General features: G+C 43.8%; 1 protein-coding gene across 2 annotated transcripts in view; it reads right to left on the minus strand.

Annotated features, from left to right (window-relative positions):
- Window positions 1-19,899, minus strand: part of LOC138266883 (phospholipid scramblase 1-like) — a 67,900-nt gene that overhangs the window by 38,112 nt on the left and 9,889 nt on the right. Inside the window, exons 2-6 of one of the 2 annotated variants that reach the window (XM_069215604.1) lie at window positions 18,464-18,548; window positions 15,172-15,353; window positions 5,912-5,939; window positions 2,824-3,008; window positions 2,227-2,388 (exon numbers count right to left, since the gene is read on the minus strand). In XM_069215604.1, coding sequence (XP_069071705.1) covers window positions 2,227-2,388; window positions 2,824-3,008; window positions 5,912-5,939; window positions 15,172-15,353; window positions 18,464-18,476 — 570 coding nt within the window. In that variant the 5' untranslated portion in view covers window positions 18,477-18,548. The remainder of the gene's footprint in view (window positions 1-2,226; window positions 2,389-2,823; window positions 3,009-5,911; window positions 5,940-15,171; window positions 15,354-18,463; window positions 18,549-19,899) is intronic. The other variant, XM_069215605.1, reaches the window with a different exon arrangement.

Consider the following 19,899-nt stretch of genomic DNA (forward strand, 5'->3'; position numbering starts at 1 on the left):
TTGGACGTGTATGTGATTTTTCAGAGTGATGTGAGCCTAGCAAAATGTGAAAAGTAAGAACACCAAAAATATTTTGTAGGTAATTGCATTCAGTTTCAAGTCAGAAATTTGCAGTTGACATTGTGGGTCTTTTATAGGATTAGAATTCTAAGCAATACATTTGGTTTTATTAGATGTGTTTTTGCACTTGTTTGACAGTGCTCATGTGAGTGGGCAAGAACACCAAAACCCTAATCTGATTTCTTAATGAAATGTTCTGAAGGGAGAGTTTCTCTCCTTTCATTTTGACCAACGTTAGTAATTAACACGCGATAAAATGAAGAAATTATTGTCCAAAAGAGGAATTGCTCAGAAGAGATGTGCATTAAGTGACCCAGAAACGAACAGTTTGTTTGAAAGATTGAATAGGGTGATCATGGTACGTATTAATTTGGCTCAGAGTTGCATGAAAAGTGTAGAGAAGAATTACAAGAAAACTTATTGGTATAAAAACGTCACATTCCACAACAAGGAAAGTTCCCTTCGAATTGTTCAAGGGAACAAAACCTAATACAAGTGTTTGCCCAGAGTGAATGAAATTAAACTATTAGTCAGTATCAATAACAAGAAAGAAGAAGGAATAAAAAAGTGAGTTTGCAAAAAAGAACAAAAGAAAAGTTTGATATGAGGAAAGCTCTAAATAAAATAAAAGTTATGGTGGAAGACATGGTAACTGTGAAAACACCAGAGAGTAGGAAAGGGTCTATATTCTCAAAGCCACTGAAAGTAATTAAGTTTTTAGTAATGCAAAGGACAGAGGGGCTGGCTGCACTTGGGGCTTAAACAGAGTCACTAAATGTAAGGTTCCAAAATATAAGGATGAAGCTGCAGGAGCAAGAGAGTTCTCAGAAGATTTCAGGAGTCATCAAAAAGGAATAGTAAAAAAGAAGAGTTCCTACAGAATAACATAAGGAGGCATGTATGCAAGTTTTCTAATCATCAGGACATAGGCATGATTTAGAAGTCAGCGGAGGGAAATATTCAGTCACAAAAATGACAGATACCCCGTCTGCCGCATTACAATCCCATTCTATCCTATGGGGATCATAATAGGGCGGACGGGATATCTGTCATGTTTGTGATGGAGTAGTCCCTTCGCCGACTTCTAAATCAGGCCCTGTGTTCTCCAGTCATGGGTGTAATGCAAATTTAGTGCCTGTTCTATTCCCTGTATATAGTGGGGTTTGAATCCCTCATCTGTCCTTAACGTTGCCATGCTTCTTTATTTTGTAGCGTTTAAGAGTGTTAATTGTACATACGTGCAGATATGTAACACAGAGGCCCCATTGGTGTGTAATGTCTTTGCAACAATTTATGACACAGTATTGTTTTGGGAGGTCTAGAAATGCCTGTTAATCACTAATCTCTTAGCCCTGAGACATCAAGGGAGTGAGACCCCAGTTCCTATTGCTACCACAGCATCACAACAAATGTAGAATGATTTTAAAGAGGGAGTATAGTGCTGCATATTAAATGCGAGTGTCTACTACCTACTCCCTCCCTCATTCCCTCTACTTTACCTACTTTTTCTTCCCTGCCTCTCGTATTTCAACTTATATCCATATTTCATTCTTTATTCCCTTCTGCGGTTTTTCTCTCAACTTTCATCCTATATTTTCTCTCATTATTCTTCTCTTCTCTCACACTTATTTCCAGCCCATTTAGGTACTCTGCTCTCCCTTCCTCATTTGTGTCACTGCTATGCTTTCGGTCAACTTTCATTCAGATATCTTTCTCCACCTTCTTCCAATCTCTTTTCACATTGAACTTTCCATGCTCCCCTTATATTTTCTACTTCATAACTTCTTTGTTCTTTCTATCCGCCTTTCCATTTTCTCTCCTTTAGGCCAGTGGTTCCCAACCTTTTGACTTCTGTGGACCCCCACTTTATCATTCCTGGAACCCAGGGACCCCCGATGAATTATTGTAATCCAGGGACCCCCCAATGAGTCATTACTGAAAGCTGGAGAGCTGATCTGCTGATATTATTTAATTTTCTAAGCAGTCACAGACCCCCTGAGGAGGCTTCGCGGACCCCCATCGGTCCCCGGACCACAGGTTGGGAACCACTGCTTTAGGCTTCCTTTACCTCCCTATTCCTTCTGACCCCCATTCCATCATCCTGTTTTCTCTTCTTCCTTCCATCTATTCTCTCGAATGCTGAAAGATCCCCTTCTACGTCTTTACCTCAAACACCACATCGCCGAAGATGATGGTTTGGAGGCCAGGGCCCAGGATCACTAGGGCGGTCTGTTTGGCATCATTTTGGATGTAGAGGCTGGTTACAAAGTTACTGTAGTTCCAAACGCTGTACCCAATGATGTTGCCTGGTGGGCAATGGACCTCCAGCTGCAACATTAAACATGTCAGTAACCAAGAGTGTGCACACAAAACAATTTCCATTTCTATGGCTCTGAGATGGCAGGGAGTGCCATCAGAAGGTCATATTTCAGAGGTTGGAGACCTCAATCAATAGAGGATCTAGGGCCAGGCTAGGAGGAGCACGTGGTATTGTACTGTGGTAATCAGGTAGCGGAGTATAGAGTGAGGATATGGGTTTAGAAGTACCACTTTTACACAACTATGAATGCCACCGTTTAACAAAACATCAAGATGACATGGCAATAGTAGGATGTGATTGTGGCCATGCTCAAGTTTTCAGAGAACATAAAACTGGTGTCTGTTGACTTGAATCCACCTATGTTTACTACTTCAGGTGTGTGGCCGCAGAGTAGAAAACTCCGTCCCCAAATATTGTCAGCTCTGGAATTTCAGGGAACTCACCTCACTTGAGCAGCAGGTGCACTGGCATTGCTGCAAGAATTGCATCACTTCTCTGTTATTGTTGTCCAGGACATGGAGGTCGTAGAGTGGGCAACAGCATTTAACTTCCTGCTTGGCAAAAAACATCCTCTGGTTCAAGCTGTTTACAATTTCGTAATTCCGTCCCCATCTCTGCGCACTGGAAACTTAAAATGAACATAGATTGATTACATCCCAATAACCATCACCTCTGATACCATTCACACGTGTTTTAATGTCATCACCGCACAGAGAAACCCTACCAGCTAAATACTTGTCATCAGACACTTTTACATGTTGAGCCAGTATGTCCTTTTTCATCAACAACAGGTCTACTTCATTGCAGTCATTATCAAGAGCAGAGGCAATAATGTCTAGGTCTGATGATTGTCATCGACCAGGAAAAGGTGACAATATCCAATTCACATTGATAGTCATCTTCTGCTAGGACTGGGACAACAATATCAAAATATTTTTTGTCATCATCAAGGGCAGAGACAGCAAGTTCCAGGGCTTACTGCTATCATCTCTCAGGAGAAAGCAACAATATCAAAGTCTTATCAATAGTAGATATTAACTAGAGCAGAGACAAAACAAATGCAAATCTTACTTAACTTTGTCTCCAACCAGTGATGAGAGAACAATGGCCTATGATGTCATCAACCATGCCAGAGGCAAGAATAGATACATATTTTTTTTACTAATTGTCACCATCAACCCTGGTAGAGACAACTATGTATGTCTGGTCCATGAACACCATCAACTGGAGAAAAGAGAAAATCGAGTAACCCGTCCGCCAAAATTGAAATCAGGCCCCAAGTCTTTTTCATGTTTTCATCACCAAAGGCAGAAACAACAGTATGTAAGTCAACTCCCAACAATCAGGTGCCAGGACAGAGCCCTCGATGTTCAAGTCTTATTTGTTGTCATCAATCATGGCTATCAATCAACAATCATCAATCATGGCTATTATAGCAGTATCTAAATCTTGTTCATTGTCACCATCAACCAATACCCAATACTTATTTATAGTCCACATTAGCTGTAGCAATGAGATCATTAAATAACTTTTATTCAGATGCATCATGTATTTTTTTTTACAAAACTTATTGCTTTTACATTTACAGAGAAATATCGATATTATGCAGAAGGAAGCAGTGTATTTGCGCGAATCGACATCAGTACTTTGAAAGTATAGATGGAGTTTGACATTAAGCATAACACAATATATTGAGGATAGAAAAAGCATCCACTGTATTTCATGTTCATAGGGCAAGATCACAATGAATGATTTTTATTCCACCCCATCCGCTGGGTAGAAACAAAAATCATTATCCCACAAAGGAGAGGCAAAGACAACAATGTCTTATACATTGTCATTATCAACCAGGGCAAAGACACCTTTATTCACTTCTAGATTGTAAACATATTTAACTGGAGCAAAGACAAAGATAGCCCAGTTGTATTCATCATCCTCATCATCATCATCATCATCATCGTCACTAACTACATAAGGGGCAACCATATTCATGTTGTATTCATAATAATCATGCACCAGGGAAGAGGCATCAATGTCCAAGTCTTAGTAATGGTCGTTATTGCCCACATTCCAGGTCTTATTTGTAATCATCACCCAAAGCGGAGAAAACACTATTCAAGTCTTATTCATTGTCATCAATCTGGCTTACAACAAAAATACCCAAGACGTATTCATTATTGCCATCAGCCAGGACAAAAGGCAAAAATTCAACAATGTCATGGACCGGGATAAGAGAACAATTACTCTTATTCATCACCAACCACCAGGGCAGAGACAAAGATGTTCAAGTCTTGTTCATTATCCTTTTCAGCCAAAGTAGAGGTAAAAACAACCAAGTATTATTTGGTGTCAACTTCACCAGGGCAAGGAATATCTTTGTATAAATGTTGTTGATGGGCATCTTTAACTAGAGAAAATAAAAGCCTAACCCAGGTGTATTAATAGGTATCATGAATCACAAGAGAGACAATCATATCCAAGTGATTTTCATACTTATCATGTACCAGGGCAGATATGACAATATCCAAATAGAAGTCATTGCCGTTATCACCCAGAATCCATGTCTTACTCATCATCAAAAGAAGATACTGCAATATTCAAGTCTTTCTCATTGTCATTAATCAGCCTTATCACAAAATACCCACATCTTAGTTATCTTTGCCATCAACCAGGACAAAGACAACAATATTCAAGACTTTTCGAAAGTCCTCATTAAACCGGGCATAGACAAAAATAAATAACTTTTATTCATATTAAAGAAACATTAGAGCAACAGAACGATATATGTCTTATTCATCACCTCCAACTAGGGCTTAGAGAATAAGATCCATATGCTAGACATTGTAATCACCAACCAGAGTAGAGACAAACATGTACAAGCTGTATTTATTATCGCCATAAACAACAGCAGTGGGAACTATATTGGTCTCATTCTTGAGCCGTCATGTACAATGCATGGACACTAATATCTAAATTTTACTCATCATTAGTCATAGTAAATTCACAAATAACAAAATCTTATTCATCGTCTTCATCAACCAGATCAGACACAGCAGCTTGTGGGCTTTGCTCATAGTAGTCTTGATGCATCAGAGTTGACACAAGGCTATCCAAGCTTCATTCTTCACCATCACCAAACACCAGCAGTATCTAAATTGGGTTCATTATTGTCATAATTCAGGGACGAGTCAACAAAATCTGAGAATTATCCATTGCCGTCATCCAAGAGGACAGAGGCAACAGTAAGCATATTGAATTTGTCGTCATCAAGCAAGGCATTCCTAACCATCTTTTAATGACCATCTTCGTCAATCAGAGTAAAAGCAAAATTCTTCAAGTTCTCAAATAACAGATATTTGAGTGCTAAGTGGAAGATCTGTTTTGCGTCCGGGGTATGTAAGTAGTCATTATATAATTAGTCCTGAGTGCACTGTCCTACCCTGTACTCCCTCCCCCGTTATCTATTCATTCCAACACATGCTCTCATTGACCATTGGCAAGAACAAAAAGATACTAAAAAACAAGCCTTACATTTTTCGTGGATCACAACATGGTCGATCTGAAAGTAAAAACAGAAAAAGACTGCATTTACTCATCCACCAATAAACTAATTCAAATCATGAAGACAATTTCTTACCATTCCGCAGGTAAAACAGGGAACAACTTCATAAGATAGCACACCAAGAACAGCACATGATAAATGGTTTAGACCAAGGGTCTCCACCCTTTTCTATGATGAGAACTACCTCTGATCAACAAAAATAGACCAGAAATGGTATTGGGTTTGACTATTGTTGTAATAGTGACCACATCAAACTCAATACCAACATTGACCATACCTTGCAGGATAAATCCTAGTGACCACTCAGACGTTGAGTGACAAAATACTGTCATGTTAAAATTTCATAACCAGAATAATGAATAATACAAATCATGAAAGTATGTTCATACAGGTGAGTATACATTTACTATGCTTAAATCAACATCTATGTAAAGTGAAGATAAATATATCTTCAAGAATAATAGATATAGAGTTAAGAACTTGCCTATATTACTTAACTTTATGATACTGTTGTAGTCACTATTCTAAATACAACATTTTGGCTGAACAATATTTAAAACTTGATATTGTAGTAGGACAACACACACTGGGTTACTAATAACAATGCCAGGAAACGCTTCATCAACATAAAGGGGGTCAGTTTGAGTTTGGCGGACGGAAAACTTAATCTGCCAAACTCCTGACTGGGTGGCAGCCAACTATGGGGTGACCTCCCCGCCTAACGTATTGAGGGCTTCCTGCTAGGTTGGAAGGCGTAAACCTAAGTTTCTGTCTGCTGGCCTAGCGGGAAACAGACTACAGCAATGTCTCTGGCTCGTAATAGAGCCGGCTGCAATGCTGTAGCCAGCAGGGTTCACCAGCATCCTTGCAATGTTCACTGTCTGCAGAGCAGGCCCCCTGCAACTGTCTCCACCAGACGTTTCATGGCGGAGACCGAAGTCGTAATCCCTAGGGCAGAGCTGCTTGCATCTCTGCCCTTTCAGATTAGGATCTCAGACAGAGAATACTGGCACAGAGGAAATACGGCTATGAAGTTCAGCTATAAATCTCATCAGCTCTGTTTGAATTGTCATTAAAAGAACAGCTTAAGTTAAGTTTTGGATTTGTAATCACTTTGTTTTCAAACACCAGCATGTAAAGTTCTCAAAACTCATGTTTTTCTACCAAATATCTACATTTCATATTGGGTCAACACACTAAAAAAATGTGTGTTTCTTTCAGAAAGAACTCGTTTACCACCTCCCAAATCAGACTTCTGAATGGTCTCCACGCGTCAGTTTGTGATTTGTCCTAGTACAAATGCATCACATTGACAGATTCTGCTTCAAGTGCCCAGGAATTACCATCAAATTAGGCAAAGAATGCCCTTGATTATGTCAGGGACAGAGTTGTGCCACGGCTGTCTGTCATAATGCTACGAACCACCACATCGGACCAGTCTGTCAATCGACTTGTGATACCTGGATTTCACTGATACTCTAGGGATTGGTGATAGCGTGGGGAAACAACTACTCTGAATAAGAACCCAAGTGTGAGCTCTTCTCATCGCAAGGTAAGTGATCCACAATATACTTATATGTTCAAAACCAGACGCAAAACACAAAGGCATCTATTTATAATTTTTCCACGCTGCGCAATGCAGCAAGCTACCTTGCTTTGCTGTGTGAAATGGCAGGAATGAGCCGTATTTAACATTAAACGCCAGAACTTCCTGCACAAAATAATCCTCAGGCGCATTTTATCTCTTTCTATGTGTGCTGCAGTGTGCGGAGCATGTAGAAATAGACAACCATGAATAGAAATAAATATATTTCTCCTCACCTGGGGAGGCGGAGCATTTTGGCATGGTGCAATGGGGACGCAAAACCTTGATAAATCTATCCCCCCCAACTATTGGGTTGTGGCATGAGGAGGTAATGCAGCTTGTGGAAATCACTATTCCACCCTATTTTTGGAGATTTTCCTACAGCTCTCATTAAACATTTCCTAAAAGAAAAACATACTAAATGGTTCAACAAGACCAAAGGTGAACAGACAGAAACGTGGTAAAGGCACATCACACGCTCACCCCACACACTCATCTCAAATGGACATCTTGTGAGATTTGACTCCCCTCCTCACTTTATGAAACACCAGCTCTTCCGCCAAATTCATGGACTATTATGTGAGGCCGAACCAAGTTAAGTCTTTGTAGCCCTACAAACCATAAACTTTAAACCAAAAGTAAATACAGGGCCTGATTTAGATGTTGGCGGACGGGTTACCCCGTCACAACGGTGATGGATATCCCATCTGCTGAAATCTAAATCTCATTATTTACTGTGGGCTTTGCATTTTGGCGGGAGTGCTATCCATCACCGTTGTGATGGAGTAACCCATCCACAGATATTTAAACCAGCCTGCTCCAACTCTTGCCTAAATACCAAGAAGAGTAAAAAAATATTCTTGGGGTGGACCTCACATTTGGTTTCATATCATAACACTACAACTGCTTCTTAAAAAGGGGCCTTTTTGAATGAATGAATGAATGAGTGAAAGCTGAGAGATAGTCAAGCGCTCTCCGGTTAAAGCATACATAAGATTTGGGATTTTAGGGAGAAGAGGATGTTGTAGCTTGGCTCATTTAGTATTCAAAATCTCCCAGCAGGCCCTGCTCTACCCAGTCGTGCTGGACTTCACAGGATGAGGTAGGTGAAAGAACATGACCAAAGATGGAGGAGAATGTGAACGAAAATAGTAAGGAAGAGGCGGGTAGGGGGAGGACCCTAAAAGCATCCACTGCAACGAAAGACCACTACAGCAATGTTACAACAATGCATTTACCACTAGAATGAAGTAAGTTACAATGAAGTGAGTGAAAAAGCATTACATTTACAAGGGGTCTAATGTGGGTGGGTGTTTGGTGGTGAATAGGGCTAGTAAGGGGTTTTAGGGTTGACAGATAGGAAGAGTTTACTCTTAATAAGGTGTTTTAGGGTTCAGGAATGGGTTGAGCATAGAGTAATAAGGCATTTAAGGGTTCGGGGGTGGGTAGAGTATAGGGTAATAAGATTTGAGGGTTCAGGAATGGGTAGTGTATGGGGTAATAAGGGGTAATAGGGTTCAGTGATGGGTAGTGCATAGGGGTAGTAAGAAGTGTCTATGGGTTGGATAGGTAGTGTACTGTGATAGGAGTATTTAGTATTGAGGGATCAGAAGTGTATAGGGGAGGTAGCGGGTTTTTAGTGTTCAGGGATGGGAAAGTTGAGTAGTGGTGAGGGGATAGGACATTCTAGTGTTTATGGATGTATGGTGTTCAGGGGTGGTTTGGATTTCTTTCATACATACATCATTTATAAATATATATGAATATATGTATATATATATATATGTACGTATGTTGAAAATGCTCTGTAATGCCTGGTCTGGTTTCGGTACTAATGGTAAATGCCATTGCGGTTGTGTGGTTAAGCGTATTTTTTGTTGCGCATGCATGGTAAGTGTGATGCATAGTGTTTGAGCTCCTTGTAACCTGCATTCTTATTTACTGAGGTTGTGCACACACTGGTATGGCAGTGGTTCCTTACATGCTGGGCTGGGGGAAGGAATGCATGGCAATGGTGCTTTACCTACTGGGTCTGTGCACAAACTGGTATGCCAATTGTCCCTTACATGCTCGGTGAGGAGAGGAGTGCATGGTAATGCAGATTTATCTCCTCAGACTGCTCATAAACTGGAATGGCAATTGCTCCTTCTATGGTAAGGTGAGGAGAGGAACAAATGGCAACGGAGATTTACCTACCGGGACTGTGCACAAACTGGAATGGCAATGATGCTTTACATGCTGGGGTGGGGCAATGGAGCATTACCCAACGGGGCTTTGTGCAAACTGGTGTGGCATTGGTTCCAGGGATGAACACATGGCAATGTAGCTTTGTGGGGCTCTGTGCAAACTGGTATGGCTCTGGTTCCTTACATGCTGGGGTAGAATGGAGGAGTACATGGCAGAGGAACTTACAACAGTAGAGGGTTGTTTATAGCCATTGTTTTCCCATGCTTTCCCTACTCTGGAACAAGGAAATGACCATGGAAAAATGTGGCCCATTTGGAAAAGGATCAGCAATGTGGACTTTTCATACCAAGCCACTCCCCTTCTCCCTGGGCCACAGTCCAGTCATATTTCCAGTTTTCCAATTCCTCAATCCTGAATGTATCCCGTTGCCCTGGTTACATAGACAGAAATGAAGAGATGCAGATGTGAATAAAGCAAACTGTAGAGTTTGATCGATGCTTATAATAGGAGAAATGAAACATGATTTAATCCTCTAGAGATAGAGGACCGCATTTAAACTCCATCTTTTCCTCACAAGTTGTGACAGCAAGGGTAGGGAAAGGGACTGCCAGCTCTTGCCAAATTTAGAAACATAATTCAGAAATATCAGAAGAAGCAGGGTTCGCAGTGTAGCACCTACTATCTTTGCTTCTGCAGAGCTCTATAACAGTACATATATATATAACAAGAATGCAATATTCAGTTCAAAAGTAACAGAGTTACAACAGGCGATACTTAACAGTAGGGATATAACAGAAATACGATATTTCTTGGACAGAAAAGTCCTCGGCATGGTGACAGACATGTGAACTGTCTTGTCTGGGTCATCCATGCTGATTTTTTTTTCATCAGCGAACACGGATCACGCGTGTGCATCATGACATAGGCCTGTCTCATGGATTTTAGTCTTGCTGGATAAGGAGGGGTGCCCAAATGGATACTCTCATAGTGGTGGAAGGCTACCACCTTTGCCAGGAGTTAAAGAGCACAGCTGGTGGCAGCGTACCGTGCAGTGATCAGTCGTAATGGACGGGTCCTTTTTACCCTGTGTCACTGGATTGAGGCCTACAAGCTCATTCGCCTTTTTAAAAACTCAGCTGCTCTGTTTAAGTCACCTTTGGCCTACATTAGGTTGATGTGGAAGTGGAAGCGTGATGAAAACATGAGTGCTGAGTGCATGTGTGTCGCAAGGAATACACTACATCTAGCGTGAAGTGTAGTACAGTGACCACATCCTACATGTGTGTGTGCTGGCAGGGTGGGCTTTTAAAATTACACTCTCTGATGCAGTACACAGAGACTGCAATACTGAACAGTATGTGCAGACTGAGTGCGTGTGCTGCATGTGGGAATGCTGGTGGTAGCATAAAACATGAGGACAACAGATCTAGGCTGTGAGTGTACTAGGCTGTGCATGTACCCTAAATGCAGAAGTGGTTGCATTAGTACATAATATGGAGGGCCTTGGGTTCCATTTTGGAAAGCCCAGGCCTGCCTGGTGAAAACATGAAGAGCAGAGGAATACCCCTGGGACAGAACTGCGTATTGCCGCATTCCTGTAAACTGGGCAGGACAAGCACCGGATGACGGGAGAGCCAAACTCTCCCTGTGCATTTCAAAGTACTCTTTGATTCAGTGACAGATCACAAGGCAAGAATCCTGGACACATCTCAGGAAGAGGGAGACGGGGCTGATAAAAGTATCATAAAAATTAGGGCTGAGGGCCCAGGGTTAACATTTAATGCACATATCACAGAGGCTGACATCCAGGTGTGACCTCTAGTCACTCCCATTAATCTTTTTGTGGGTTGATCAGCTTTGGGGTCCTGCCTGCTGCAACAGGCATCCTTCAGTAAGAAGAAGAAAGGGGAGAGATGTCAATTTCAAAGAAGCAGAACCCCAACATAAAACCTCAAAGGCCGAAACACTAAGGGCCTGATTCAGACCCTGGCGGCCGGTGACCGCCAGGGTCACCGGCCACGGGAGCACCGCCGACAGACCGGCGGTGCTCCGAAGGGCATTCTGACCGCGGCGGTTCTGCCGCGGCCAGAAAGGGTAAACCGGCAGTCTCCCGCCGGTTTACCGCTGCCCTTGGAATCCCCCATGGCGGCGCAGCTTGCTGCGCCGCCATGGGGGATTCTGACACCCCCTACCGCCAGGAACAGGATGGCGGTAGGGGGTGCCGCGGGGCCCCTGGGGGCCCCTGCCGTGCCCATGCCAATGGCATGGGCACGGCAGGGGCCCCCGTAAGAGGGCCCCACTGTGTATTTCAGTGTCTGCCTAGCAGACACTGAAATATGCGACGGGTGCAAACTGCACCCGTCGCACATGCCCACTCCGCCGGCTCCATTCGGAGCCGGCTTCCTCGTGGGGAGGGGTTTCCCGCTGGGCTGGCGGGCGGCCTTCTGGTGGTCGCCCGCCAGCCCAGCGGGAAAGCCAGAATGGCCTCCGCGGTCTTTCGACCGCGGAGCGGCCATATGGCGGTTCCCTCCAGGCGGGCGGCGACCGCCGCCCGCCGGGGTCAAAATGACCCCCTAAATCACATTTTGTGCCTGGAAATAACTATATGTAGGAGAGTCTGGGACCCCAAACTTTGTCATCTGTCGAGGGGAAGCTCTGCAAGACTTCGTTCTGTGACCAGGACTAGGATCCCACCTGCTATTCTCCCTGCTGGACGAGGAAACAATCCCCAGGGAAACCTAGATCACCTGCCCTTGAGCTTGGAGCACCAGCACCTGCCTGCCCGCCAAGACCAGTGTGCCCGTGAGGAAGAGGAGAGCATCGGAGGGAGTGAGGTACAGAAGATGTGGCGTGAGGATTATCTGTGCGAGGTGTGAGAAAGTGAACCCTGCGCCGATCGGGCCACAGCCAGTGTGCTGGACTTTGTTGTCAACCCCATTTGCCAGGATGGGCTGCTGGGAACTGAGCACCAGAAGAGTGGTAGGAGGAATACGCTTCCAACACCAATCGGGTGATTGCCCATGTGCCAAATGAGTTTGGTGACCCACATATACCGGGGGCGCCACTGACTGATCAGAGCCGGTGGTCGTAGAAACCTGTCTTCACACTGATCGGCCGTTGCCTGTGTGGTGTTTTGGTTTGGCGACCCTCCTATGCCAGGAGGGGCTACCTCCACGTGGATCAAAGCCTGTGGCGGTAGGAAACCATCCCCAAATTGAACAGGCCACTGCCCGTGTGCTGAAGTGGTTTGGCAGCCTGTATACCTAGGAGGGGCCGCCGTGACTGTCTGTGTGAGTCTAACATGACCGGAGTGTGAAGGCTGTAGTGACAACCCCATAAGCCAGGAGGGTCTGCCTGAGACGATGAAGCTGAGAGGTTCAGGTCATCACCCAGGACAAGGAAACCATTAGTGCAACTAATCCGCAATTTGTGGACCGCCCCCACGAAATCCTGTTGGAGCAGGGATACCAACTCCCACCCTCCGCTGAGAGAGAAAGGACTTACCGTGTGACCGCTGGAGCTGGAGCACCTTGTCCAGCTGACCACCGCAGGTAGCGTGGCTCAGGGAAGAGGGTCTTCACCTGCCAGGAGCTGTGGCGCGTGACCACGAGCAGCCGACTCAGCTGATCCACAACAGGACTGTGCTGCAACGCCACAGGATACTATGCCATTGGAGTAGAAAAGATGAGAACCGGGCCAATGGGCCCCAGGGGTCATGCCACCATTGGTGCTGCGAAACCCGAGACTCCTAAAACTGAACTTACTTGCAGAGTGCAAGGGAATAAATCTTGAGTGCAGCCTATTAAGTTTACATTCAATGAATGCAGTCATCAGTGAATGGGGAGTAACACCAAACCATTTACACTAGAGGTGGGGAGTGGCTTGACAATTACTACAGCCCAACCTCAACAGGATTGTGCTATTGCATCTTGAATGTTGCTTAATAAAAAAAGTCTTCCTTTACAAAAACAAGTATTTGACTGGACATTGATTTATTTCCCTGCTGCCCGCATGTTGAATTATGTGTCATGTTCACTAATCTATATCTGAGTTTCTCCCGGGGGAGGCTTGGGTGCAGAAGGGGACGCTATACCCAGTTGAGTGGGATTTACAGTAGGGTTGGCCTTGGGACATCAGAGGTAGATGGCCCTAACCACCTTGGTTGGGCCCAGTAGCTCCTGTGTACCCCGTAGCCCCCCGAACGGTCTTCTGACAATCTTCAATAGAGAGATGTAACAGAAAATACAATATTTAATACAGAGATGTGACAGAGAGATGCAACACTTCATTCTTACAAGTAGAGATATAGCAGAGATACAATATTCAACAAAGAGATGTAACAGAGAGATACAACACTTCATACTTACAAGTAGAGATGTAGCAGAGATACAATATTCAATAAAGAGATGTAAGAGAGAGATACAAGAGTTGATATTTAACAGTAGAGATATAACAGATACAATATTCATTAAGGAGGTGTAACAGAGATACAACTGTCTGTACTTAACAGTAGAGATAGAACAGATACACTATTCAAGACACATGTAACAGAGTTACAACAGCTAATTCTGAACAGTAGAGATATAACAGGAAATACAATTTACAGATACAATGTACGAGACTGATTTTGTGGCGCTGCAAGAAAATTGCTTTACAAATTAATGTAATAGCTGACACTATGTTGGTGTATTGTTGCATTGTGTCCTGGTATCTCACTACTGAAATTTCAGCCTTGCTCTTGTGACAGCTCTGCAAAGCGAGGATTCATAAATGACTAGCTCAGCGTTTGGAAGATAATATTTCTGTTAACTTTGTCTAGTTCCTTTTTCATTCTTCTCATGAGAAAGCCATGCACCTGCTAATCTGAGTTTCGGGTCTGGTCACGTATACTCTCAACTGAAGCAAAGGTATGAAGAAACCTGTAAAGCGTCGAGCAAATTGGGAAACACTAAGGGCCTTATTACGACCTTGACGGAGGGGTTTCCTCCACTCCAAATGTGACGGATATCCCGTCTGCCGTATTATGATCCCATTATTTCTATGGAGATCCTAATACCGCAGACGGAATATACGTCACATTTGTGATGGAGGAAACCCCTCAGTCAAGGTCATAATAAGGCCCTAAGAGTTAGATCAACAGAAACAACAAATACTGTAGAACTATAAGAGATATGCATAGTAAAGATATACCAAGTGATATCACAGAGATAAAAGGAAGGAGATAGATACTAAATAAACATAACAAAGATACAGCGGAAGCAATATATACTGTAGAGCTGTGACAGATATGCCATAGAGAGATACCAGAGAGAATGAATGATTTAAATACTATATAAATATAGCAAAGATGAAAAAGATACTATAGAGCGGTACAACACAGAAGTAACATGAGCAGTAATGGGGTAAACACATGTAAGGAAGAGGGATCATCTTCCAGAAGGTAGGGGTAAGCCTCACCTGCGTCAAGTATTCTAGTCCAGGGGGCACTCCATGAATCTCTGCTACGTAGGGCATGATGGCCGTCTGTTGCGTTACTGGGAACCCTTGAGGTTGAAGAGGAATGTTCATAATTCCTGGCCCTGTAGGCTGTATGGCATCGTAGCTTGGTGGGTTGAGCTCCATGCCCTTGCTGGTGTAAGCTGCAGAATAAACAGAGGTCACTAGCGATGGCCTCTCCCAAAGCTCTTAGCGGTCACTGGCAGCCCCTGAGCTCATGGTTGCCACCAGTGAAACCTGAGTTGATAGTTTGAGGTGACGCTAGGCTCCCATCACTCACAAGCCATTACAAAGCTCTAACTAAGAGTCCATCGGCTCATATCCCCAGACCACTTAGCTAGCACGGGTGACCCGAAACACAGTCGCCACCTGCTGCCCCAAAGTATGTCACTTGCCCTGGAGGCTGCACTGCTCATGGATGCAAGATGCGTACAGTGGTAAGGCAGCTTGAGTGGAAAGAGAGTAATCCTGTGCTATCAACAAAATGGGAATCATTTGGTAGACTTCCAGCTTGTGCAAGTCAAAATATTTAATATATTAATGGACCGGACGCACTGGGCTCTAAAGTCACAGCCAGGTCAATAACTCCCAGTGCCATCTGTCTCAAAGCATCAACTGATGGCACATCAAGGTATACAGGGAGACTTTCCATGACCTAGTACATTTCAATAATATAATGCATCTATGCTACTAGATGGATGATTATAACGTATGCAGGCTCTACACTAATAGGTTAAGGGTTTGTGATGAAATATGATTGGGGGCTTCTCTCAACATTTCTCTAATTTGCATAATAATTGCTCAGCTGTTTATACTATTCATAATCATTCTAATACACATAGTAGAAAGATTAATAGTGTATAATGGATAATCATATGGGGTAAAACGCTAATTTTGTGTGTGCATTCTGATTTCAGGTTATGCGGAGGGGCTCTGTTTATATTACTCCAAACATTCCTGCCTACTAAAGCAGAACTCAGCAGGAGAAGTGGGAGACACCTGCCTGCTTTCCTTGTCTCCAAAAAGGCTTACGTTTTTTTTTTAAGCTTAGGAAATCTACCAGGTCTGACCTCAATATTATGTGACTAACATGAAAGGCCAGTGAGAGAAGCACACACAGCTGTGCAGGAGTTCCATTCCCAGGTTTTAATCCAGCACTATTTACCATCACCAATCCCACATCTCAAAATCTATCAAACACCAAAAAGAAGTGTCAGTTTTTCCTCATTAAACTGTGAAGAATTAGTTCTTTTCGTGACAGCCAATTGTCTTGAAACTTTCAAAATACTAGTATTAAAAAAAAAGCACTGGTAAAGCACACAGGTCACACATTTAGAAGGCAAGCGCTGACCTGTTAGCTTTACCAATGTTTGTTTGAATTATCGCTCTAGCAAAATGGACACCAGCATGCAACCACGCATGCATGTGCATGCTTGTAGGACATGGAGACCATACCAGATGGCCACCATGTCTCATGCAGGCATGCATATGTGTTGCAACAAATAAATATGTATGTGATGCATGCTTGTGATATACGCTAGCCATATTGCTTTTTTTTTATTATTAACCATTTCAACATGCCTCAATGGTAAAGTAAGAAATAAAGTGTGCTGAAACTGATAAAATGAAACCATTGGCTTGGTAGCTCTATACAGCGGCTGGGATCTGGAGAAAAAAAACAGAAAGGGAGGGACATGGAATGTCACACTGGCACTTTCAGAGAGCAAAAGGTGGAGGCACTTAAGATTTAAAAAATAAAGAAAAGACATGATAATGCGTGGTTGGACTACTTTTGAGGGGTTCACATCCGCTGACACTCTGGGCCCGATTTAGAGCTTGGCAGACAGGTTACTCCATCAGAAATGTGACGGATATCCCGTCCGCGTATTATAATTCCCAAAGGATATAGGCCCTCCTTCCAACCGTGGCAGACAGCGGTAAAATGGAGAAAAGTAATGCCAACAGGCTGGCGGTACTTTTCCCCATACTATGACATTGGTGGTTCGTCTCAAGCCAAACTGCCAAGGTACCATACCATCCGCCACGGCGGTAACGACTGCCGGGCTGGAGACTGCAGTCCCAGCCAGGCGACCGTCACTAGCCGGCCCGCGGGATTATGACCCCACCGACCGCCATGGTTTAGTGGCTTCCTTACCACCACGAATACCATGGTGGTAGGCACTATCAGTGACAGGGACTTCCTTCCCTGTTACTGATAGGGGTCTTTCCCGCCCCCCTCCCCTGGTTTCCCTCCCTCCCCTCACCCCACTCCAGACCCCCATGCCACGGCATACATGCACCTTCACGCACCATCTAACACACGCATATACACATTCATACCCACATTCATCCACTCATGCATACATCCATTCACGCACACATCCACACCCACTGACATACATACATGCACACACGCATGCACACAACACAACACAACATACATGCACTCACACATCCATACACGCACTCACGGACAACACGCATCACACACCCCCATACACACACATGCACAGACATACATACACCCCCCCCACACACATACACACAACACCCCCACCCCCCGCCCCTGTCGGAGCACCCGACTTACCTGATTGCAGGGGGTCCTCCGGCAGGAGACGGGACGGGTGCTGCTGTCAGCAGCAGCGTCGCAAGCAGAACACTGCCAGGCCGTATCATGTGTCATGATACGGTCTGCGGCAGTCTTCTGGGGTGGCGCTGCTGCTGGCAGCAATGCCACCTTACCACCATCAGCCACCATGGCTGCAGCCGGATTTCCATCATCCTTCTGGCGGAATTCCGGCTACGGTCATGATTTGGCAGACAGCTGGTAGCCACGGCGACGGTCTTTTGGCAGCCATCACTGCGGCGGTAGGCGGTATATACCGCCGATGTTGTAATGAGGGCCATAATGTGACACCAAACTCTAAATCAGGCCCTAACCCTTAAGCGCAGCCTTGTTAGCCAATGACAATCTAGCTGATCTACAGTATCCAATGACTGAAAGGAGCTGTCCATATGTCACAGTTTGTGTGTGCATATGTAATTATCTGTGTGTTGTTTGGGTGTGTGAAGACATGGGCTCTTATCAGATAGATAAAGATGTCTGCTGGGGAGACCTAACAAAAATAATGCACATAATTTATCACCATCTCTGCCAAGAGACCAGAGGTGTAAATTAAAAATAACTATTTGACTCCTACAAGTGAGGCTCGCTCTACAGCAACAAAGAGGGGCATTTGCATTGTGTGCTTACCTGGAGCCGACATTTTAAAGTATGTCGCCAAACACCTTTCAGCACTCTAGTTTTTGCAAGTCTGGAAACCACCTAGCTTTCAAGCCTAAAAATGAGAAATAAATGATGTGAGGATTGGGTGATCATCAGACATGTAATAATTCTGTGAAAAAGACAGATACAATCACGCATACATTTGTCTATGTGGTGGTATAAAGGTGGTAGGAACGAGGACATCTATCAACAAGACGTCTAATTACCAAAATAAAATTCGTGAGCGTGTTTAACATAAAAAATGCTCTGAATACCCTTGGACCTGTTAAATGCTCACAACCCACACAAAGATGTACTCTGTGCACCAAATTAATAGAATAAAAGATCACAGTTTGGCCAGACAGTGGTTTTGTATAGTTCTACTGCGCCCATTTCAACATCCTTAACTAGAAATGCAGTACAGATCTGCCTTGAGAATTTCAATAACCAAGAGGCTGCTTTAGGCACCATGTCTGGGGCCTTAGTTGTGTGACATTAGACACAGTAAGATGGCTCACTACTAGCAACTGCAGACCAGAATCACCAAACACCAACTTTTCAGCAACTACAGACCAAAAGCAACTAACACCAACTTTCAACAACTCCAGACCAAGAGCAATCTGTGCCCATAGTTTCAAGAGCTCAGTACCAGCACTTAATTGTCAACACCAGCACTCATGACACATGCCACATGCCACATTGTGGCGCAGTTTGTCTAATTTACAGATGAGCCCAACAACAGTTGTTTATTAATTCAATGTACATTAAATATTAATAATACCTGCCCCCAAATCCATTGTTATCACTTTGGGAGCCTGGAATAGCTATGACTGTACCACTTGTACAAGTGTGATGGTTAGAAATTGTGTTGTTACTTTAATTGCCACAGCTGACAGCAGCGCTGTGCGGTGCAAGTGGAAGTTGGCAACCAATGAGGGCTCTGGCACTTTTTTTTTAACTACACATAAACAATGGACCCCCATCCACCACAATGTCACTCTCGATAGCCTCCGTCTCTCACATGCATTTTATTTGTTTGATAATGCTCCTCATCCCAGTGTAGGGTGTCTCAGAACTTTACAACAAATACACATTATTCAGAGACAATCATATGTGTTTAAATCAGCCTATAGCATTGGTCTTCAAACTTTGTAATGCTGAGTCCCCCCTGAGGGCAAGGCTTACGAGTCCGGCCCCCTCAAACTCTTAAAGGAAGTGGATGGAATTGGGGGGCAAGAAAGCTTACCAAATCATTAGCACATTGGGAATTCCATTGGGGCAAATGCCCCATCCTTTTCGCCTCCCCAAAGAAAAATTTAGATTGCCTCCGAAATGTGCCATCTTGACTCTTCCCTACATTTCATACCCTGAACACTCCGTAAATTTCCACCCAAACTCAGTCTACAAAGCTGTCGCCTAGGCTA

This window comes from Pleurodeles waltl, chromosome 12, assembly GCF_031143425.1.
Source record: "Pleurodeles waltl isolate 20211129_DDA chromosome 12, aPleWal1.hap1.20221129, whole genome shotgun sequence".
Classification (NCBI taxonomy): Eukaryota; Metazoa; Chordata; class Amphibia; order Caudata; family Salamandridae; genus Pleurodeles; species Pleurodeles waltl.